General features: G+C 28.3%; 1 protein-coding gene across 2 annotated transcripts in view; it reads right to left on the reverse strand.

The window, feature by feature from the left end:
• Positions 1-1,467: 1,467 nt before the first annotated feature.
• The window catches only part of LOC107454377 (uncharacterized), a 73,776-nt gene continuing 50,411 nt past the window's right edge, over positions 1,468-24,832 (reverse strand). For both annotated transcript variants that reach the window (XM_043043719.3, XM_043043726.3), the window contains exons 2-10: positions 23,646-23,870; positions 21,281-21,442; positions 18,188-18,571; positions 13,712-13,894; positions 11,381-11,550; positions 8,899-9,046; positions 7,761-7,897; positions 6,143-6,266; positions 1,468-4,217 (exon numbers count right to left, since the gene is read on the reverse strand). In XM_043043719.3, the coding sequence (XP_042899653.2) occupies positions 2,686-4,217; positions 6,143-6,266; positions 7,761-7,897; positions 8,899-9,046; positions 11,381-11,550; positions 13,712-13,894; positions 18,188-18,571; positions 21,281-21,442; positions 23,646-23,870 (3,065 nt within the window). In that variant the 3' untranslated portion in view covers positions 1,468-2,685. The remainder of the gene's footprint in view (positions 4,218-6,142; positions 6,267-7,760; positions 7,898-8,898; positions 9,047-11,380; positions 11,551-13,711; positions 13,895-18,187; positions 18,572-21,280; positions 21,443-23,645; positions 23,871-24,832) is intronic.

Here is a 24,832-nt window from a genome sequence, read left to right on the forward strand (position 1 = left end):
GTTCTTAATAGTAAGTGCCTTTAATTTAATATTCTTTTTTAACAATTAGTAATTCAGAGATATTACTAGAGAGAGAGAAGAGAAAGAAGAGAGATACTACTACAAAAATTTCTGCAATTTAACAAAAATTCTTATGTAAAATTAAAAAAGAACTTGCTTAAAAAATTTCAAAATCATACTTTTAAAAAAATTAAAAATCATACTTTAAATTAATCTGCGGATTAGATACTTAAGTGAAAAAACATGTTAAGTGACATTTAGAAAACACTCAAATGTACAATTTTAAAAACAGGTTAGAGTAGGCTCAAATATAGAACATTAATTTATTATACCAAGCCTTTATATGACTCCAAAAAAATTCTGTTTTATAAAACTTCTTCCTGAAGTGGCTCAACATTATAAAAATGATTCTCTCAAATTCATTTAAATGTTACAATTAAAATAAATAAGCTTTAAAACATAACAAGCCACATTTAGAAAACGTCCAATCTGAAAAGCAAGTTAGCAAACATAGAACATTTAATTTATTTTACTAAGCCTTTGAAATGTTACAATAAAAAAAATCCAGTTTGTAAGCAACTTCCTGGTATTTTTCTACTTTCTAAAATCGATTTTCCCAAAATCATTAAAACACTTAAAGTTGCATAATATTGGTTACGTAACATGTTAAGTGACATTTAAAAAACACTCAACATTAAAATTTTATAACATTTTAAGAGTTAGCTTTAAATACAGAACATTAACAATATTATCAAGTCTTTCAATAATAAAAGAGTATTCAATCAAAATAAAATCTTTTGTAAGCAGCTTCTTGACAATTCTTTGCTTAAATTTTTTTCTATCAAATTAATGAAATATTAAAATTGAATAATAATAATTTTTAAAAGATTTTACATGACAATTAAAAAACACTCTAATTTTCTAATTTAAAATAAAATTAAAGTCAGCTGTAAATGTGAAATATTCTTTTTTTTACCAAGTCATTAAATAAAAAGAGTATTTAATAATAATAAAAAAAATTGCTTGTAAACACCTCACTAGAGTTTCTCTACATTCTAAAGCAGATTTTTTTCAAATTCACTAAAATGTCACATAACTTGTTTTTTACCAAGCTTTTAAATAATTAGCCAATTTTCAGTACAAGCATGTTATGTTAAATAAAGTGCAGATAGATTCCAGACCAAAATTGAGGCTATTTAAATATAAAGTCCTCAAGGACATGTAAAGTAAATATAAATGAGTATCACAATTTCATGCATAAATGTTTTCACTTGACTTGTATATTCTCTCAATAAATAACACCTTTAAGAATGTTATAAGAATCAGAATTTTACCAATTGCACGTAAATGCTTGTAGCAAGTGAGAAATATTCCAACATTATTATTTATCGATCTATACATTAGAAATCGCATAAAAATTTTTCAAGAATGCCAACTACTGAAGCTAAATCTCAGTAAGCAAAATAGGAATTTCCCTTTGCTCGTAAAATTTCAAAAAGACAATCTTTAAAAAATAGATTTTTTGTTTATTATAAACATATTTGATTAATATGATTATATTTCGATCAAAATATTAAGCTTAACTTAAGCTTTGTTGTAGAATAAATAGTAATTACATGGGGGTTAATTAAATTAAAATAAGAACAGGGTTCGTAGCCAAATTATTCAACAAAAAATAAGCATCTTTTAAGCACTCTAATAACTAGACAAGTCAGTTAAAGTATATAACAGTTGAAAAACTTCATACTTAACCTAATTTTTCGATGAAATAGCTAATGATAGACTGTTAAAGTAAAAAACAAACAATTTCAAAGTTATTTTATAAATTAACTGATCATAAATAGCTAAAATCTCTCAAAAAATATTTTTTATCTCTATTTGCGGATGATTAATTGATGAATAATAAGGAAAAGGAGATGATATAATTTATCATTGCTCATATTAATAACTATTTATAAAAGCAAAAGAATTGAGCGTGCACACACACGTGATTACAAAGCAGCTATAAGCAGTTCAAAACTGACTAAATGCAGCTAAAACTGGGTTATTCTATGGACTTAATTATTCTATGGAATAACGTATTTCACACTCTAAGTAGATATTTTAAAAAAAACTTTTGTACCTGAGATGGCATTCTTTTTAACTATTTATCGCCTGTGTGCAGAATGATTACAATTCAGTTTTATGTGTATAATGCAACAACACTAATAAGGGAACACTTTGTAGGGTTTAATCTTTCTAATGCTAGATAATGTTTCTAATGATCGACAGATGGGAGAAAATATAATCTGATTTCCCACTATTTTTAGGAAACTGAGAAAAAATTTAAAAAATTTAGATTTTTTTCCCATGGTTGCTAGTTAAGATTGCTGTCTGAAAAGAAATTTTCCTTAACCACTATGACCTGTTATGTTGAAAGTGTGTACGCAGCACAAAACTAATGCTAAAAAATAAATATATAAAACAGTGCTAGATACTATTTCTGATGCAAAAATTAAATAGAGAAACAAAAGAAAAGCAAGAAGGGACAATAAAGCACCTTAAGGATTTGAAACCCGTATTTTTCTTTTAAAAAAAAGATATTCCCGAAGGTATCTGTAGTCAGATTTAAACCCGTAATTCCTGAGGAAAATTCCTAGTTGTTGGCATTCTTGAATAATTGAAACAAATATAGTTTAACTATCATTATTGATTATCGTTTATTTCATTCTGAGAATTTTGAGTTAGAAATGTCTTATGAAAGCTAGAAACTTCTGATTCGCAAAGAGAATCTATGGACAGAGGTACAGACACTGACATATGAGGTGAGCCAAGTTTACAGGGGGTGTGTTCTATTTGGTGGAGCAATCTCGTGTTGGGAGCCATAATGCGATCGTCGTACAGAGAAAATCTAGCATTTTTTATCTGATTAGAGCTAGTCGCAAAAGAAGCTTTATTGTTAACCTCAGAAGTTGAGTTATTTGGCTGACAAGCATTGATATTGTTCTCACTACTAGACGCTATTTTCGCAGGACTGGGGACTAAAGCGGCAACAGTACAATTGCTCACTCCTATATTAGCAATCGGTAAAGTATTTGGTCTTTTCATCTTGGGATTGGTATCGGAACAAAGCTGAGGGTGAGTCTGACTTTGAACAAACCCGTTCTGAAAGGGGAATTTTTTGCTATTGTCGGCTTCATCGTCGTTTTCTGCCGCATTGGCAGAGACAGTCTGGCTGTATATCTGCCTGTTAGCTACTGGGCGGACCACAGTTTGTGTCATGCTGTACTCGTCATTCATATCCATCACATATACTTCAGTATCCATACTTTGGGGTTTAGTGAGATTAGTTGCACCTAAAGGCTTTGGGACAGTATTCTGAACACTGGGTACTTTAGGTACAATCACAGTTGGAGGAATTTGACTCTTGGGAACTGTTCCAGCATCTTCACTGTTTGATGCATTTCTAGGAAATTTAAATAAATTTTTAAAACCTTTTATAATGCCCTTATCGGATTTGCTACTTTTTTTAGACCTAGGATCAGCAATGCTTCCATTAGCCATAATAATTGAATGTCCATTTCCGGGGACATTCGGTTGCTTTGGCATAGTGCTAACCGTATGAACAGCATTCTGAACATATGGTATAGGATTCACAGCCCTTGTGGACTGACTCAGTACATCATTTGGGACTAAGGCATTGCTTTCAGACGCTTCACCGGGCTGCAAGGTATTGAACAAGTCCGTCTCAAAATTAAAACTGTTGGAGGAGTTGTTACGAGTGCTGAATTTGTCAGCTCTTTCAACGAGCGAATTGCCACTGACTGTTATATTCTCTACAGGTTCCATCACTAAATTACGTTCTTGCGTGGGATTTTTACCCTGATAAGGTTGCAATGGTACATACACTTTTAAATTTGAAGTTACATTATTATTATTAGTCAAATTTTTTAGATTGTTTGCATTGCTACTAGAATCACTTGGGCATGACCTAGGAGTCAATTCAGTAGGAGACATTGTAATGCTAGTTTCAGCAGTGTTCTCTGATATGCTGAAATCACCACTGTAGCGACTATCGATGCCCCATGCGTTGGGGCTGAGAGCTTCCGAGTTGCTTCTAATCACAGGCATTTCAAATGTAGATCCTCTGAAACCACTCTGAGTTACATTTGTGGTAGTCCTAGTATCAAGAGAAGTGGCATTTACAGTTGGACTAACTCCTTGAATTGTTGTACCAGCTGAAAAGAGTTAAGCATTCATTTACTTAAAAAAAATGTAAATGTTATATACAACACAATATGCTATACATGTAACATTAACGCATATTTTCACAATAAAAGAAAAGGAGCTTTTGAAAAAGTTTTTCATGGCATAAGCCTTTTTCCTCATAATTACCTCGAAAATTTCCTTGTCATCTGAATGTAGAATAAACAAACATCCATAGTAATCAAACTCATATCATTACACAAATGAGAAAATCTTTTTCTTTCTAAACTCACAAGTTTTCATACCAAATTCAAAATTACAAATGAAAAATTACCAATGAATGCGAAAAAATATTAAACTCAAAATTTTTACACAAATCTCAACGAAATACTATAGTAGAGCAGTTGGTGTGACAGAGTCGCCGTCAATTCAAATGAATAAAACTATATTTCATTTGCATATTTAAATAATTCAAGAATGCTTTACTGTCTTTTTTTTAATTTTTAGATAGCATATCGCAAAAACTAAAAACAAATATCAGGCAACTTAGAAAACATTTAATAGATAACAAAATTGAAAAGAATATAAATGCTTCAACATACTTGTTACCACCAAAAAAATTTGTAACACTAAGGAAACATAAAAGTTAAAATCAATTTTTTATTTACACCATTTAGATTTTCTTTGAGTAAGAAATATTTTTTGATAATTACATATATATAAAAACATTTACATTGTGTTTACTTTGCTGCCAATTTATAATTTTTCCAGGCCACATGAAATTTTTATGAAAAATAAATCAAAATAATTTTTAGTGCTTTTAATGAAAATTTGTAACAAAATGTTGAATTTTTTTCCAACTTGAAAAATATTAATATTATTCAAATTTTTCATGAAAAATTAATAGATTTTCTAAAATACTGCACGTTTTATATCTCAAATTGTTATTGGGTGGCGGCTTTGTATTTTACATATATCGTAAGATACTGCGAAATCGAATAAATAATTATCAGTTTATAAGAGAAATTAAATAAAAAGGATTAAAAACATATTTATAGAATTTCCTTCCCTGTCTATTTCCCTTCGACATTTGAGTTTACTCTGAAGAGGAATATCCTCTTAAGTGAACCGAACTAGTAACTAGCATTTGAAGAATTAAAAAATATAGAGATCAAAATATAAATAACAAAAGTAATTTTAATGTGTTCAATTCTGATATAACAATCTCAACATGACATGTAATAAGCTAAAAAAAATCTATTACTTTTAAAACTCAAAAATTATTATTTAGAAAATTTCAGTGAGACCATTGTTTTTTCTGTTCTTCAACAAAAAAACACAAGTAATAAACTCTAGCATTAATATAATATTTTAATAAAGCAAAGACATGTTTCATTACATAAATAAGCATGAACACAACAGAATGTTTCTCCTAAATCTTTGCATTATCTACGTGACCAAATGCAAACATTCACGTCATTTTATTGGTAAATATCTCTGAAATTTCTGATATCTGATTTAATGCAGTAATTCCTAATGTACTAAATCATCTTCCGAAGGTGGTTTTATCTTATAATTTTCATGTCTCTGATGAATTAAATTTTTACTTTATAAAAATGTACTAAAATGAAATTTTCATCTTTTTTTTTTTTTTTTTTTTTTTTTTTTTTTTTTTTTTTTTTTTACAACCAATATTAGTTACAGAAATGAATGGAAGTAGTTGTAAAGCATTGAATTAGTGCATTTATAAGCTTTTGATCAGAAAAAAAAAGAGTGAGTTAAAATTAAGAGCAACAGTGTTATATATGTATGAACAATTTTTACTAACTAAATTTATAAATAAGTTCTTCAACAACACAATAAACTTCTACATGTACTTCACAATTTAAAAAATAATTTATGAACCTTTAAAAAAAAAATTTCAAATTTAAATTCAAAATATAAAAATTAATGTTACCTTTATATCTATCCCACAAAACTGGAAGTTCATTAAGTCGTTCTTCCACACATAAAGCTGTAAGTCTAGCTTCTGCATCTTGGTCCCAACAATCTTCGATTGTTTCTTTCAGGGCTCTAACTGCCTATGAATCAATTAAGTTCTTTAATACACATTCTGAATACACATATATCAATGAAAAAAAGAACACATTATCATTTTTCAAATTAAAAAAATAAAGTCTACATCTACAATCTGAGTTACTCAAGTGTGATGCATAGTACTAACTAATTTATGATTCTACGTCATCACATTCAAGTGTTGGAATTAAAATAAAATGGTCTAGTACTTTATTATATCCATCATCATCATCATAGTTGGCCAGACAGCCCAATGTGAGCCAATGCCTTCCTCTGAATATTTCTCCATGCAGACTTCCGATATATCTATCGATTATCCGATTATTATTATATCCAATCCAAATCAATAATAGGTTAATCAATAATGTATAGTTTTATAGATATTAGCGATCATAACAATACAATTTAAATTCACTTCATTTAAATGTTGGTAACTTGGGTGTAAATCAAAATATCAGCTTTGATCTTTTTTTAACAAGAAAAAAATGAAATCGTACTCTGCACCTATGCAAAACTTATAAAAAAATTGTGTATGCAGATATGAATTCATAATTCTAAAATAATATAAAATTTTATTAAAGTTAGTAATGTAAGAAAAATTAAAGCTTTATTTCACATTTTTCTAATTAGTAATTAATTCAACAAATCTAAATAAAAGACATTATTACAAACATAAATTAAGGACATTTTTCCAATCTAAATAGGATATAGCCCTACAATAATAAACAAAAAATATGTTTTTTCTCATTTTACTTCCTAACTAAGTAGAGCTGTAAAAAAAAATCAATACAATTTTAGTCACAACATTTGTAAGGTTTACAATAATAATTTGTGTGGCAAACCTTTTTCAGAAGCTTAAGATAAGCCACAAGTGTCAATGTTGGAACATTTTCAAATCAGAAGAAATATAGAAAAATAAAATTAGGATTGTGATGAATAGCATTTACACAACAATGTATAATTGAAGTATGCAGTTCTACACTAAGGTTGCAATTTTCTTCTTAAAAAAATTTAAAATATCTTTTTCTAAAATCCTAAAATCTTAATTTTTTTTTTTTATTCAGAAGATTTGAGAATCAAGAATTTTTACTATTGAAGATTAATATTCCAAAAAAAATAAAGAAAGAAAAATTATGACAACATTTACATAATGATGATTAAAATTTATGAATTTAGATAATATTTTTACAGTAAAAATTTTAAACTGAGGTTGCAATCCTACATTGTAAATAATTTCATTTTAATTCATCATATAAAAAAATTTAGTTTTAGAGAACTTTCAGATTTTTTGGGACATGTGGTGTCTAAATCTATTATTTAGAACTAGTGCTGATAACATCTTTTTTAAATTTCCAGAAATTTCAAAATGAAATAAACAGTAACATTATAATGAATAATTTAATTTAAACACTAAATACAACACTAAATTTCTAGAAATTAAACACTAAACTAAAATACAAAAAAAAATAATAATAATTCTATTAAAATAAGTGTCTTACAGGATTAGTATCTTTCCAAATATCAGGGAATAGTGGCCTAGCTTTTAATTTTACAACAAGATGTTGTAACTGCTCCATGCTTGGATGTGTTCCTATTTCTGCTACAAATGGTGCTTTATATTCAGGTACATCAACCCCTAATCATACAAAATACTTCAGAATTAAAAAAAAATAACTAGTAGCAAAAATTTTTATAAAATAATATGCAATAATTGTTTTAAAATTATTAATTATTTTAATTGGTGTCAGTTCAATTTTCATACAATTAAACTTGAAAAAGCAGTATGTTTCAGGCTATTTAATAATAACTGAAAATAACAAAATTGAAAACAAATTGAATCTTAAGAATAAATAAATAGTTATAAATGAATAACTATCATGAAGCAGTAAAAAATCATACTCAAGTTTTTTTTCTTTCACATCAATCAGTTAACTTAGCTTAAAAAAATTTAATGTTGTACTACTTTAGTACAAACAATATAAATAAATTTTGGGCGAAATAAAAATTATAAAAATATAAATAAATCATAATTTTTGTACTCTAGATGAAAATATAACACCATTGAACACTAGTTAATGAAACTAATGACATAAATGCACAAATCTAGAATCACATTATGGGGGCAAACAGAAAATTTAATAGACTTAAAAGATACTTCAAAACTTTTTAAACAAACTGAATAGTTAGGCCCTTTATCTCTTTTGGCTGTAAGAGTTTAATATTTACCAAAGCACCAGAGTTAACAGCAAAAACTAAAGAGAAAAATTTTTTAAAAAAATATACAGGGTGTATCAAAATCTGCAAACAAACAATTTTTAATATAAAACAATTAAAAATAAATAAACAAAATATGAAAAATAATAATAAAAGTAGGCTTTAACTAATAAAAAAAATTAATTGGTTTCACTTATTGGCACTTATTAAAATTTTTTGCAAAGGGCTACAAGTCTTAACTTCAATCTCATTTCCGCTCAAGAGAGATTGCTTTAGAGGGTCTAACATGATTTAATATGTACAGAATATGTGTGAATAAATACTGATTTAATATGCATAGAGTGCCCATCAGATTTAATAACTATACATGATTTAATAAGTATAGAAATTGACAGACAAAATATTTTTAAAAAAAAGTATAACCTTGAAAGAGATCAGTACATCTAGTGGCAAGTTCCCATAGAATTAGCCCCAAAGAATAGACATCAATTTGCTTTAAAGAAGATTCACAGTCTCTTAAATTAACAGCACCTTCAAGAACTTCTGGAGCCATATACCTCACTGTTCCAACCTGCAATGTAAAAGTAACTGAAGAGTTACTAGGAGAGCAGGGTTGGGTTTTTGACGTCAAAAAGTGGTTTTTGACGTCAAAAAGTGGTTTTTGACATGACAGGGATATAATACTGGTTTAAACCGTCAAAAACCCGTCGAAAATGTCAAAAACTGAAGTTTGCCAAGAAAATATATTAACTTCAAAAATACCAACAGTTGCCATGCATTATATTGAAATTTAATTATACTATAGGTAATCAGCAGGTTTTAAAATATTTTTTTATTAAAATTAAGGTAAAATAACAGATTTAAAATCTCAGAAATTTATATTCAAATGCATGTGCAGAAAAATTTTGCACAAAAATTGTTTAAATATTTATATTTAAAAAAAAAAATTTTTTTTCTTTTTGATACTTAAGAAAATTAAAAGTTTATTACTATGCATTTTTGACATATAAGGAACATATAACTAATATTTATAAGGAACTTACAAGTTATGTTGTATAAATACAAACTTGATATAAGATACAAGTGTATAAAAAAATTTTTTTAATGTTATACCGAATATCTTTATTATCCAGTATGTTAATTTGAATTTAAAAGTAGTTAAATTTATGAATAATGATAAATATAATTCATATTGTTTATTATATTTATTTATAATTATTACACTTATCATTTTAAAACAATTTTTATCTCTTAATTTTTTTTTCTCCACTTGTATTAAGAATACAAATAATGCATATCTTGAAAGCAAGAAGTAATTATTCAACAGCTGAATATTTAGATATTCAACAAAACTACATCGTATTTAGCAAAATGAAATTCACAAGTATTTGGATAAACTAAATTTTCAGCATAGTAAATGAATAGGCTGAATATACTGTAAATTGACACTAACTACTCTGTGTATTTAACAGAAAGCACTTAAATTTGTATTGTCTTATGTTAAAAAGATTATTAAGAAGATTTAAAAGAATATTAAAAAGATTTTTCTTTAAAAGAAGATGTCTAATGCACAAAACTGCTAATGTTTATCTTTAAAAATGTCTAATTTTTAGTATAATCTATACTATACACTAAATTTGGTTATAAATAAATTTCTTAATAATATCACTGCAGATTTTCAATAACACATGAAAATGAATACAGAATATTACAAAAGATGTGAGTTTTAATAACACATGAAAATGAATACATAATATTACAAAAGATGTGAGTTTTCAAAAGTACAAGATTTTGGTTATTATTCAAAATATAAGTGTTTCTTCAAAATTTTAAATTTATTTTTTCTAGAACATGTTTAGAAACACTATCCTTTAAAAAATATATAAATTTTATGTATTAATTAAATTTCACATATGAATATAGGTTTTTGACATTTTCGACATTTTTGACAGTGAGGTTTTTGATGTGACGGTTTAAACCATGGTTTAAACTGTCAAAAACTGTCACATGTCAAAAACCTGCCAACCCTGTAGGAGAGTAAAGAGTTACAGGTTAAATCTTAATCGTAGAGCAATTCATTAAAAAGAGATAAAAACTAAACAATAACACTGGTGTGTATTGTTTAGTTTTGAATTGATAAATCAATTCTTTTTTGGCACTTTTGTAATTCTACTAAGGGTAGATGCACAGTGCTCCAAATAAAAAGTTAAATTCCGTGAATAACTTTTGATCTAATGATCAGATCTTAACGTTCTTGGGTTTTTTGCACAATTTTAAATACATTTATCCAAAGATAATTCCATGCAATAAATAAGTTTTAACAATTATTTATTAATTTTCATTATTGTTTTTAAAAATAATGATAGAAAAAATTTTTATTTGTAAGGAACACAAATTTTTATATCACCAGCAAAATATAAAATTTGACCAAAATCGGGTGAATAATTCTCAAAAATTAAATTTTAAATATACTTAAAAGAATTATTGTTAATTAATGTTATAATAATCAGTTTATTATCCAGAAAAAAAAAAGATTGCTTGGTGAGCATGAAGGTTGGTGTATGAAATGAGCAGTAGCTTCATATTAGTTATTTGCAATGACTTAATTTTTAAAACTATACCTTATTTACTTCAAATATAAAATGTGATTTTATAAATTCATTATTATTATTATTTTCTTTTTTAGATTTTAAAAATTGATGACGAAAACGCCTGAAAAACTCTATTTGTTTAACTTCTAAAATTTTAATACCCAGAATTTTCTTTCAAATTGACAATAAATATACTTTGAAAAAATGCAACAGAATATAACAAAGACAAATAGTTACATAAAAAAAAATTCAACACTAAATAAAGCTATAAAAAAAAGCTTAATTTACAATAAGAAAAGGGTGATTAAACTCACATCCAATAGAGATGTAGATTCTGCAATTTGTTCTTCCCCATTCAAATAATACTTAGAACCAGATATGCAAATAGCAAAACCAAAGTCACACACCATGCAAGTACCATCAGCTTTAATTAGAATATTTCTCGAAGTAAGATCTCGATGAGCAATGCACATTTTAACTTTATCTATAAAAAAAATATTAGAAATTAAACAATTTACAAAATATTATTATTTTTTTTTTTTACTGAAAATATGAAGGTACAATTTTCAATACTGTTCATTTGCTTAATATTATCTTAATGCAATTCAGGCAGCTTGTTACATGTAGTTTAAAACATACTAGATAATACTATAGTAAAGAAATTGCAATTAAATAAAATTTAAAAAAAAGTTTAAATCCAAAATAGGGTTAAAATGAAACGGTTATAGAAATGCCTAGCTTCAATTTTAAAACCATTTTCTCATGATGGGCTTGATTATATTAAATTCAAATTTTAATTTGGAACATGCCACATTTTTTAAAAATAAAAATAATGTTATTATATATACCATTATTTAAAAACTTCAAAAACTTTTTTAGTTAAATATTCTTTTTAAATTGATAAAAAAAAAACATGTAGTTCACTTACAATTTAAAAGGAATCGAAGACCACATATTTATAAACAATATAAATGTTCAATTATCGTAAAACTAATTACCTTATAAAAACATAAATAAAAAACTGCTAAAAAAACAAACAAATTAATAATAACAGATAATGAATAAATATAACAGATAATGGAAAAATATAAGAGTATCGAAACTCAACAATAGAAAATATATGTATCAATCTATTATTTAGCTACAATATTCCTTTAAAGTTATTCACAAGCCTTCCTTTAAAGCTATTCACAGGCTTTCAATAATATTTACATTTTTCAACACAACTGTTCTCAAAATACGGATAGGGGTATCTAATACTTTGTTTCATAAAGCACATTAAAACAAAATTCTTAAAATCATTAACTATTTTTTAAAATCATTACAAAAAAAAACATTAACAACAATTGTGGCACACAGAATAAAAACTGCAGATACCAACTGGCCTTGAATTTTTCGATAAATGTCTGATAAATACTGTAAAAAAAATATTCCTTGGATCAATATTTCATACATGAATTCTATCTCATTCTATCACATATGTCAAAATTTGAGTTAATTGGGATCCGCCATTTTCATTCCGAACGTCTCAATTAGGTCAGAGATTTTCAACCTGCAGTCAGTGGGAAGTTTTCAAGTTGAGTTTTCAGTGACATACAAATAACATAAAATATCAACACCACAACCACTTATTTAATTTAAATGTTGGTATTGGCTTCAATTTCTTTTCAGTCATATTTCAGTCAAAAGTTCATATGGATAAACCTTTCCTCGAAGTAAAAATTATAAATCAATAATGAGCACATTAATAATTTACATTGTAAATGCCTAAAAATATCTTTTGCAAGTGGTTAAATGCAAAAACTTTTATGAAATATCTTTCAAAGCAATAATGGAACTTCATTTCCTTTTGTAGAGAAGACTTCTTTCAGAAACAAAATAGAGACTTTTTTTTTTCTTCCAATAGAGGATGAAGAATCAACAATATTTTATATTACATATTTTTTTTAGATGTAAATATAGAAGAAGTTTACAAATAAACCTAGTCAGGGTGTGTAGCCAAATTATTCAACAAAAAATAAGCACCTTTTAAGCACTTTTCAAACACTCAAAAAATATTTTTAAGCATTTTGAAAAAATATCATAATTAGGCAGGGTTGGAAAGTTTTTGACAACCGCCATGTCAAAAAAAAAAAAAAAAAAAAAAAACCTTTTGGCATTTTGACAGTTGTCAAAAATCATGAAATTTTTAATAATGTAAAACGAATGGCGTTTTCATACGCTACGGGCTGACAATACGCCGAAATAGATTGGGGTTGAATTAATAGTGAAAATGTTGTATAGAACAATGTGAACTGTGTCTTTTTGCATAATTCGAAGCAAAAATCAACATAGCAAAGGAAAAATCTCATTTTGAAAAAAGGAAAATTGAGCACTTTTTAATAACACTCAATGAAAAAAGCACCTTTAAGGGCTTTTAAAAAATGAAAATCAAAAATAAACACCTTTAAGTACTTTTTAAAAACGCTATGCTCCCTGCTAGTGGTGTTTAGGAAAAAGTTGAAATTGCTGAATTAAGATAATAAATACAATTGCAAATGTAATATTATAAATGTAAAATTAAAAGCAAGAACATGTTGTTAATTATCTGTGTATAAAGAGCAATCATAAATGTAAAATTTGAAGATCAATCCTTAAAAAATTACCATCTTTTCTAATCTCCATATGTAGATGAGCAAGTCCCTGTGTAATAGATTTAGCCATTTTCCAAAACCAGGTCCAATCAATAGTATTATTAATTAGATATTCTTGAAGGCAGCCATTAGGAGCATAAGATAAAACTAGTAAATATTCAGGTCTTTCATCTGGGCCAGTACGTTCCTCTGCCCCTAAATATTGTTAAAAACAATGTTAAGCATAAGAAATTTCCTAAAATAACATGCTATCACACCATGAAAAGCGTAAAATTTGTCAGCATAGATGTTCAACACACAATGCATATTTTCGGTTTTAAAATCAATCCACTGAAACTGGATTTATCACATTTATCACGTGGTTTTAAAATGGAGTAAAGCAGAATAAAACACTACAATATTTAAGAGGAATTAATTATTTCCAATATAATCCAGGATATGGGAAGAAAAATATTGACTACAAATGTAAAATCTCCTTTATTTGCGACAATGTAAGATTTTTTTCAACAATTAGTAACTAAAATTGCCATTTTTGAGAGAAAAGTTTTGAGGGCCATCCTTGGTGGTATAAAAATAAATAATTCCTGGAGAAGACGATATAATACTGAACTGTATAAAATCTACAGAGAGCCAGATATTGTGAAATTCATTAAAATAAATCGAATGAACTGGGCAGCTCACATTTTCAGAAGGAATGATGACTCAAATTTAAAGAAAATCCTATTACACAAACCCCTAACGAACAGGAAAAGAGGTAGACCCAGGCTGAGATGGCTAGATTTAGTTGAGACTGATTTCCTTACTCTAAAGGAGAAAAACTGGCGAACAAGTGTCAAAAGTAGAGAGAAGTGGATTCGAATTCAAAGGAAGGCACTGGCCCACCCTGGGCTGTCTAGCCAAATATGATGATGAGTAACTAAAAGAAAAATATATTAAAACTTTATTCTTATTGTTGCTTAAAAATAGAAAAGGGTTCTGCCAAAATTTTGCAGTACAGAATTTTGCTAACATAAAATATCTTGCGACAAAATTCAACAAGCCTGTTATTAAGCATGAACAAATTACAGTTGATAATAATTTCTCCCTGACAGAGACTACATAAAAATACCAGCCAAAATGCTAATAAAATCTAAAAATTGTGTTTATTACAGAATTGTCTACATGCAAGATTCTATCACAAAACAAGACCACATATGAACTGCAAAGAAAAAAATAATACTACAGCTAATCAGAAATTTACTGTCTGTTCTACTTCAGACCACAACTTGTTCAATTCCTCTCTTATAAGCCAATTACAAACCAAGGATGCAGACTGTCAGATCACGCACAGGAGTTCAGGAAAAACTCGATATTCAAGGAAATTTTTAGTCTTATTAAAAAATTTTAAAAATGCTACAAAGTTTTTTATTGTAAAATAAAAATGTCTCTTAACAAAATGTTGTTCTGCTCAAAAAAAAGAAAGAAAAAAACACTGCCTTAAAAAGAATATCTTCTGCTATGTTAAATATAACACTGTTTTGTAATAATAAAATGAAGAGTTGGTGTGTCTGTCTCGCTTACAACTCCAGAACCGCTTATACTAGCCTGCCTGCTGAAATTTAAAAAATGGATGAAAAAGCCAATTATAATCCCCCTGATCTCGAAAATTTCCTTTATGTGGTTCAAGAGAGACCTTTAAAAAATGGAGTTTCTTTCGATGGCTGCCATTGTTTCTATGCCAACTAGACATTGTTTTAAATTAAGCTGTAGACGATTAATTTATCAAATATTTTGAATGATAACATCATTGATGTTAGCTAACTTATAGCTCTCTTTAATTAAAAAGAGTTTATTGCAAGTCCTTTATTTAATTGTATTAAATTCTTTAAATCAGATAAAATTAAGTGAAAATAACTTTGGTGAACTATGTCACAGATTTAGTATTCCCAAATTTATCTGAAACTACTTGTTTTCTCAACTTATTTGTTCATACTTATGCGTTAAAAACATATTTCTAGACAACTCTTCTAAATACTTATTAAAATCAAGTAAAACTGGCGGAGATATAATACTAGTAATTTGTTTCAGAGAAACGTAAAATATTGCCATATTATTGACGTTAATGATGCTTGAATAATTTTGGTAATATCAACTTGAGGATAACATGTCTTATATACTAGTGATTTGCTATTTAATATTTGTAGTGGTAGTTACGCCACAAACTCAAGTATTGAAATGAAAAAGTACATTTTTTAATAGAACACAAAATTAATGGAGAATATTTATTTTTCCATATAGAAGAGGCATAATCACCATCTTATTTTTGACACTAATAATGTTTAACTAATTTTGGTAATAGGTGCTTATTTAAATAAAATAATAAGCTACATTCTAGGAAGAAAAATTAATGGAAGAAAGATACTTATTTGTTTTTGTAAACCGTAATTAATTACCATACTATTATTGACGCCAACTATGCTGGAATAATTTTAGTAATAAAAACTAATTTCTGTTTTTAATTATTTTTTTTATAAACTACAAGGTAACGTCAAATGAGCAACAGCTCCGGCACCTTCCTTGGCAGTGCCTGCCGTTATAAAAACAAAAGATTAGCCGTAAAGAATGGAATAGCACATAAAGAAAATCGACTTACCAATCAATTCCTAATTCCTAATCGAAATAAAAAATTTGTTATGAACTTAAAAACAAAAATTATGGAGAATGGCTATAGCACTGTAAAAACTTAGAAAAATAGATGATTTAAGACAAAACTCCAGTATCTGTTATTGTTTATGATTCATTATCATCTTTGAAAAAGTTAGAGAGAGATAAGGACATAATAAAAATATAGTTTAGAACAAATGTGAGGTGATTGGATCTAATGTTCAACAGTAAAGTAACATTATAAAAGCTAACTTTAAAGAAATGCACTTTAGTTCCTTCGGAAAACAGTGCAGAAAAGTAGTAATGTAAGCAAAAATGATACTAATAAAACACATATAAATAAGCCTTTTAAAAGAACTACAAGTATAGATTATTAGCAGTGAAGGTCAATATCATACTAATAAAATATAAATTAGTTCCTTAGGTATAGGTAAAGAATAGCAGTATGTATGCCAAAAAAATAAGTAAAACATTACTCAGCCACAGTCCCTTGGGAAAAATACAAGTATAGATAAGTAGTAATGCATATTAAAAACATACCAATTTAATAAAAATCAGCTTTTTTTGGAAAACTACAAGTACAGATTAGTAGTAATGTATGTCATAAACAAATAATAAAATGCTGATCATCCCTTTTGGAGAATAACAAGCATAGCTTAGCAGTAAGCTGGATGCCTGGCTGTGAAGCCAATGGTTGCTGGTTCAAATTCCACTCAGATCATGGATGTTTCTCCTTATATCCTTTGTTGTTAGTTGTGTGAATGTGACCCACCCTATGAACGGGTCTACAGCATGGGTAATCAGTGTTCGCCCTAAGCGTTTTCAGAAGAACGGCCTGCCCTGTCAGCTCTTTGATGCGCCCTCTTTGTAAGAATAACACTCTTAAAATCATAAATATCCCTTAGAAAAACTGCCTTTTTATTCATATTCCATTTTTAAAAAATTAAATCACTGTTTAAATAATAATTACATGCTGGTAAAATTATCTGTGTTCATAGGTATTATTCTAATTACTATTACAAATAGTCATTTTGTAAATTTTATTCTCAACTGGTTAAATTCTTATAAATTTCTGTTTTTTCAGAAGGGATATGAATGTTAATGAATTTTTCAAGTGGTATTAAATCTTTAAACTATTCTTTAAAAAAATATCTTTTTTAAAAAATAAATGCATCTTTATAAATGGTCATTGTCTTATAACTTTTCAGTTAAAATTATAGATAATAGCTTTCAAGTTGTTTATTAATTAATAATATTTTTTAGTTTACTTTTTATGAAAAAATTTGTGTAGAGTGATTTTTTTTTTTTTATATATATATATATAACTGTCATTGAACAGCGGCCCAATTTTTGGGTTTACAACTGCTAATGTTCAACTATGTAGCCTTGTAATTTTGAACCCAATCCAGAAGACAAGGGAACTCCTGGATCAAGTAGTGGGAGAAATTTGCCTTCGTGGAGGACTTTTTGATGGAACTAACCCGCATTTGCGTTACATGGAGAGGAAGACCACGAGAACCACTCACGGTTAGCGTAACGTCAAAGGGGCTCTAACTCATGATCCGTCTACCACTGAGGATATTTCGTATTGATCAGTCATCACTGGGATCGAATCCCGGTTAACCTCATTGGAAGCCGAATGCTCTATCCCCTGAGCCATTTCGGCTCTGTGTAAAGTGATTGTCTTTTAGGTCTTTTAGAATGTTTTTAATTATTTTTTTTATAAACTACAAGGTAACGTCAAATGAGCAACAGCTCCGGCACCTTCCTTGGCAGTGCCTGCCGTTATAAAAACAAAAGATTAGCCGTAAAGAATGGAATAGCACATAAAGAAAATCGACTTACCAATCAATTTAGGAAGGCACGTGTGATCCATAAAAGGAAGACAATATATGTAACGTTCGTTTAGATAGTTTTGGCGATGCTGAGAGGAGAATATTTTCACAGCAACAGACTGGTTGTAAAGAGTGCCACGAAAGACTCGGCCATATCGACCACTTCCAATACTCTCAGCGATTTTCAAGCTATCTATGTTGAAGGTGGGTGATGGTGGCTGGGGAGGCTCCATCAGACACACAGAATCTGGACTAGGTTTTTGTGAAGATGAACACATACGATAAGCACAATACAGAACAAATATGGTTACGATCACCAAAACTACAGAAATTGAGGCTATCACTGTAATCTGTGTATCATAAGATGCATGCTCTACAAGTCTCGGAGGTAAAACTAAAAACAAAAAAAAAGCTAATTAAAAGGAGCTACATAGCATAAATACACATTTTTTTAAATAAAAAAAATAACATATTAACTGTAAGATTAAAAATTCTTTATCCGACGTATTAAATCTCATAACAAAATATGTAAAATAGTCTCTTATGTCTTGTTTTTAAGTTATGCCTCACAAAAAATATTGAGATCACAAACCTTTACTTATGTTATGTTTTGATAGTTAACCTTTACTTATGTTATGTTTGAGCCCATTATACAACTTACAATTGTCTTAGATCACTTTACATGTAAAATAGTCTTTTATATCAGGCATATTTTAGAGTTCAGTAAGGCAATGTTAGATTCTTAAAAAAAAAAGAATTTTAATGTGATAGAAAGGTTTCATTTAAAAAAAAAATTGCTGTTTTATAGATTTTATAAATGAAAACCACCTGCTGTGCATGATATTAGGGTTAAGTGCTTATTACTGGTTTATGGAGAAAAGATGTCCAAAATGAGAAAAATAATAAACAATTCTGTAGAAAGGTTGAGATTTAATTTTAAAAAATTGTTTCAAAGCTGATATAGCAATAAATCAGTAGTCTGAAGGAAATAAAGAAAGGGTTTCTGCTTTTCATGCTAACTCCTTTTCCTTTAATACACGTTTTGGACTTCACTTCTTAAATAAAAACCTACAGATGCTGATATTAACAGGTACATATTTTTCTAATTATTTTCTAGAGAAATAAATTTTTTAAAAAAATCAAAATTATTCTTTTAGAATTGCATGTTAATTGAAATCGTAAGTTCCGAACAAACTAAAAAAAAACAGGAATATCAGGACAAAATGCTAAAAATTTGAATAAATTAGGCATAATTTTATAAAAACATAGCATTTAAGATAGACTAATGTATTCTTCTTATAATTGAATAATATGTTTATTTGAATAAAATTTGCTGGAACCAATGGTTTCCTATAAGCGGAACTGTACAAATAATATGTTAGGCAAAAACATTTAACAAAATAATATATTAAGCCGGTCAGGTGGCCGAGCGGTTAGCGTGCCTGACTGGATAGCCAGTGGCTGCGGGTTCGAATCCCGCTCCGGGCATGGATGTTTCTTTCTCGCTCGCTCTTTGTGTTCTATGTCCTTTCTCCTTTGTGTGTGTGAATGTGACTTGCCCTATAAACAGGTATGTGGTTGTGTGACGGGGGCGACGCCGCTCCACCGCCGTGGCTTCGCCACACATGCTCACTGGCTAACGAGAAGAGGGTAGCAGTTCTGGCACTTTTTGAGGCCAATGGACCAAGTGCCCGCCAATTAAAAAAATATATATATTTTAATCAAGAAATAAATAGGATTTTTTTTTTTTAAAAATTGCAGACGATGTTGCAATGGTAAAGAAGAAAAATAAGTTAAATTTAGAATTTATTCTGATAGACTTGGGTACCATAGCTAGATTGATACAATAAAATTTTAGGTTCATTTAGATTTGATAGTATTACAAACCAGCCTAAAGCTATGAAATAAAAATTATTAAGTAGCATAACCCCCTAAAAAAATAGAAGCACTGCAGCAAAAAGCAAAATAAGTTATAGTTATCAAATATTTGATAACTATCATTATCTATTGATCACGCCATAATCTAATAATCGAAAGATTAGAAAAATCTCTCCTCAACTATCTTGTTAAAAAAATTATAATCATTTTAAAAAATAATCTCATTAAAAAATGATCAATAAAATGAAATTATTAAGCTATAACATGGACATAATAATAAAAATTCAACTTTCTACAAAAAAAAAAACAAAAAAAAAAAGTTTCTAAAAAAAAAAAAAAAAAAAAAAAATCAAAAAAATAGGTAAATTTGGTTTTATTGAAAAAACTCTAAAGTTTTTTTAAAACTTGTTAAGTATGATTGATTTTAAACATTATGAACTATTTTTCTAAACGAAACTTACTTAAGTCTCTAGGATATTTTTGTATAAGCAATTATAAAATGTATATTTTTTATTATAAGAGTATATTTCTCCGTAATTTCTAATAACCAGTACAGTAGCATATAGGTATCTAAATTCATATAACTATTAAAAAAAGGCCTTGGAGAAAAAAATTCTAAATTATATTTTTTATTTTCAATGTTTTAACCAATTAACCCAAAATGTTACACCTTTTTTCCCATCAGCTTGCCCTCCCCAAACATATAGACGCATATTATATTAGTACTATTTGCTAAAATATTGAAACATCAACAGACATAACCTTATAAGAAAAACAGATACAAAAATATGCAATGCTTTATACAGTCAAATATTTCTTCTTTTTTTTCGATAAGAGAGCAGCACAACCAACAGAGCACTTGACAACAAAAGTTTTGTATATTCTAAAAAACTTTCGAATCAATAAAGATAAATTACAGTTAATAGATAAAAGATTAATAAATTACAAATCCTATTTTATATTTGATGCCTAATTAATTCTTAAATGCATAAATACACACAAATGAAAGCAATAAAAAAAGGTAAATATCAAAAATTTATAATGTTGAGAAAATAAGTGATACTTGCAAATAATATTGAAACAGCTGTATGCTCTATGTTTTACTTGTGCATATCTAATTACTCAGTGATTTAATGCAGTCTAACACAAAGAAAAAGCTCCTAATTACTAAGAGCAAGCAAGTTTGAAAATTTAAGCAAAAAAAAATAACTAATCAAGGACTCACTTGCTGGATCTTCTGCGTAAAACAAGCCCTCAGAAACATTAATGTTACACATATTACCAGCACAGCAACAAAACTGAGTGTTACTACTATTTCCTGGCTTGCGGCCCTTATTAGAAACACAGCTATCTTTCATGCAGTCTGACTCAGATGCTCTCCAACATCCTATAAAAAGAAAGAACAATAATATTAAGTAAAAATGTAAATACTATTAAGTATTCAAAAGCAATGAAAAAAAATTCATTTATTAGGAGAAAGTACACATTGTGTTTTGCAAAATTTTGAAACTAAAATTATCGCTTGTGCTAATGGTTTCTGAAAACAATGACTCAGTCATTTAAAAGGCCAATACAAGAAATTCATAGAAAACAAAATGATATGTTTAAACGTTTTAAAATTGATATGTCAACACAACCATACGTGCAATATTTTTAACCTGTAATTCCTAACATTACTGCGAATTTATAAATAAATGTTTAAAAACTTATAGAAAAAGATGTCAAATTGTTTGATTCTTAGGAATTATATTTTTTTTAAAAATCTATCTTTATAATTGACAAAGATCTGATGGTGGTCCATAGGTGATTCACATAATTAAGAACCCTATACTATAAAAAAAGAAATTATGAAATCTTATAGGTACTAAAAATAATAATCTACATTCTCATTTAATAAAGAATTCTGCACAAGAGTATTCATAGAAAATTAAATCATAAGATTAGAAAACAAATTGCATACAAATTTTTTTGATAGAAAACTTCAACTCAAAATTGATGAAGAGCTGGGCACTCGAAACATAATTGATAAAATATAGTGATAATGCATCATTAAATAATAGTAATTAAATTATTAAATTGTTTCTCTCAGAAATTGAATTTTAAGATTAGCAAAATAATTATTATTTATTAATTTTTAATTCTTGTTGTTGTTGTTAATTTGCGTCACACTAGAGCTGCACAATGGGCTATTGGCGACGGTCTAGGAAACATCCCGGAGGATGATCCGAAGACATGCCATCACAATTTTGATCCTCTGCGGAGAGGATGGCACCCCCGCTTCGGTAGCCCGACGACCTGCGCGAAGTCGAGCATTTTACGGTAGCACAGTTTAACGAGGACCAAAACCGCACACCCTCGGTCCCTACGCAGACTGATCCAAGTGGTCACCCACTTGGACACGCACACTGACCGCACCCGCCACCAGCACACTGACCGCAGCCAGTGATGCTTGACTTCGGTGATCTGTTGGGAGCCGTGTCTTAACGATCAGTCCAGTGAGGGACAAATTTTAATTCTTATTTCCATATTTAGCAGATTCTTCAATTATCTATTTATAGGATCCAATTAAATGTTTCATTCAGAGTTGGCATCAGTTGCAAATGGAAAAAAAATGTATACTGTAACAAATATTTTTTATTGAGACTTGGAAAACAGCTAACAGAAAAAGAAATATTTGTAACAGACATTATCTTGTATCAGAAGAGAAGAAAGTTCCATTTCCAGCAGTTTGCCTAGACCTGTCAGCATTGCTAACTTAAGAATAAAAACTGGACATGACTGCCTCATTAAACACCTGTACAGATTCAATTTGACGGACTCTTGAACTTGCCTTTTATGTAATGTTAATGACCTGTGCGTAGACCATTAGTACTATTGTTCTGAACTTGGTCACTTTTCAGTAACTATTATTAAACTGCAATGAGCTATTACAAAAGTTTTTATAGGCCACAGGCCAAAATTTATTTTGGGGAGCCTTTCCATAGGACAAAGTCAGATTTTGCAAGATATTGGGAAAAGCCATAATCAAAGCTTTAGTTAACACTTTGATTCTTGCAAAGTATATTTTCAAGAAGCAGATTTTCAAGAACATATTCAAATAGTCTTCTTCTTGTCTAGTGGTGACTGCTGTGGAAAACTAAACAAATTCCACTGGTTTATATTATTTATTCTATACATTACAGAATTCTCAACATTTAAAAAAAATTTTATAAGAAAACTTCATTCTTCAAAAGGATTTCCATCTGGCCAACAGCAATCTAGGACCAGAAAATTGTTCTTGTCTACATCCTCTTTCAGTATGGTCTTGTTAGGCTGCCCATAATAGACTGATGGAGGTCAAACCTATATCTGGTATAGGTTATAAAAATAAATAAACTAAAATAAAAATTGTATCCCAAATTAGCAGAACTTGTTGAAATAAAAGTAGCTATTACAAGCAATCCATCACATGATGGATAGCTTGTAATTGCTCCTTGTTGAAATAGTTACCTGTAACAGCTAAGCTACTAGTTGAAATAAAAAAAGCTATTACAACATTAGTGCAGACAACACTGAACTAAAATGGTAATTCTAATGAATGAGTCAATTACCTTGTGCAACAATGGCAGTAGCATTTTTGTTGCTACTATCATCCATCCAAAGTGCATAGCAGAACTTCGTGGTGCGGCATTTCTCAGTTGTATTTCCATCCAGTAATTCGCCTGTCTCCAAAACCTCGCTGTCATCATCATAAGCAGATTTGTCAGCCAAAGAAATCTTCACATAGGATTTATTACTGGAGTAGGCACAATACGTTTCTTGGCCAAGAACAAAATCTACAAAACAATATAAAGAATAAACAAAACTAGCTTCAATCTCAATGTTGCAAATTGTTACATAATATATATGTAAGTTCAATCATTTTTTTTTCATCATTAATTCAAAAAAAAAATGAAATTTAAAATATTTGAGTTTTTTTTTTTCATAAATGAATGTTTGGGAATTTTAAGAATAATTTAATGGTAACAGGCTGGACACAAACACACAGAAAAAAAATTTCTAATTTCATCGAATTTCCCTATTTTATCAAAGTTTGTAACTGATGGCATAAAAATATTATTATTAATTTTTGAGCTCTGTCTTATTCTTTTCATATAAAACATATAAAAACGTTACATAAATTTTTTATTCTCAAAAACCTCTCATAACAGGAGTCACCATGGCCTTTACTTTCATTATATATACATACATTTTGAAAATGAATATATTTATGAAAAAAAGTTCTAAAACATAAAAACTGAAAAAAAGAGCCTTTCCTACAAACTCAGTAGAAGTCATCAATTTCAGACACTTTCCTCTTTCAATAAGTTAGAATTTATCAGATACTGGTCTCGGAAAAAGCTAAAACCACATTTTTGACTACTTTTTTTAGGTAATATTAAATTTAAATTATGATTAAATTTATGCAATTTCATTAATGCAAAAAAGCTGTTAACGCTATTTTCCTTAATATGGTCACTCCTAAAAATTGATATTGGCTCTCAGGATTTTTAAACTTTCGCAGATCTACTTAAAAATTGTAAAAATTATTAAGTGCAAAAAAGTAATAATTTGTTCTAAATAAGTTTGATAAAAAAGTAACAGTTATAATTTTTTGGAATATTCTCATTATCAATATTAATAATTTTTAAATTAAACATAGTTCCCTATTATTACACACATACCAAAAACTGCTTATTATTTAATCAATTGTTTATTGCTTTAAATCAATTTATTTTTTTAAAATAAATTATTATCA

The sequence above is a fragment of the Parasteatoda tepidariorum genome, chromosome 10 (assembly GCF_982258835.1).
Source record: "Parasteatoda tepidariorum strain Cologne lab strain chromosome 10, Ptep-v5.0, whole genome shotgun sequence".
Classification (NCBI taxonomy): Eukaryota; Metazoa; Arthropoda; class Arachnida; order Araneae; family Theridiidae; genus Parasteatoda; species Parasteatoda tepidariorum.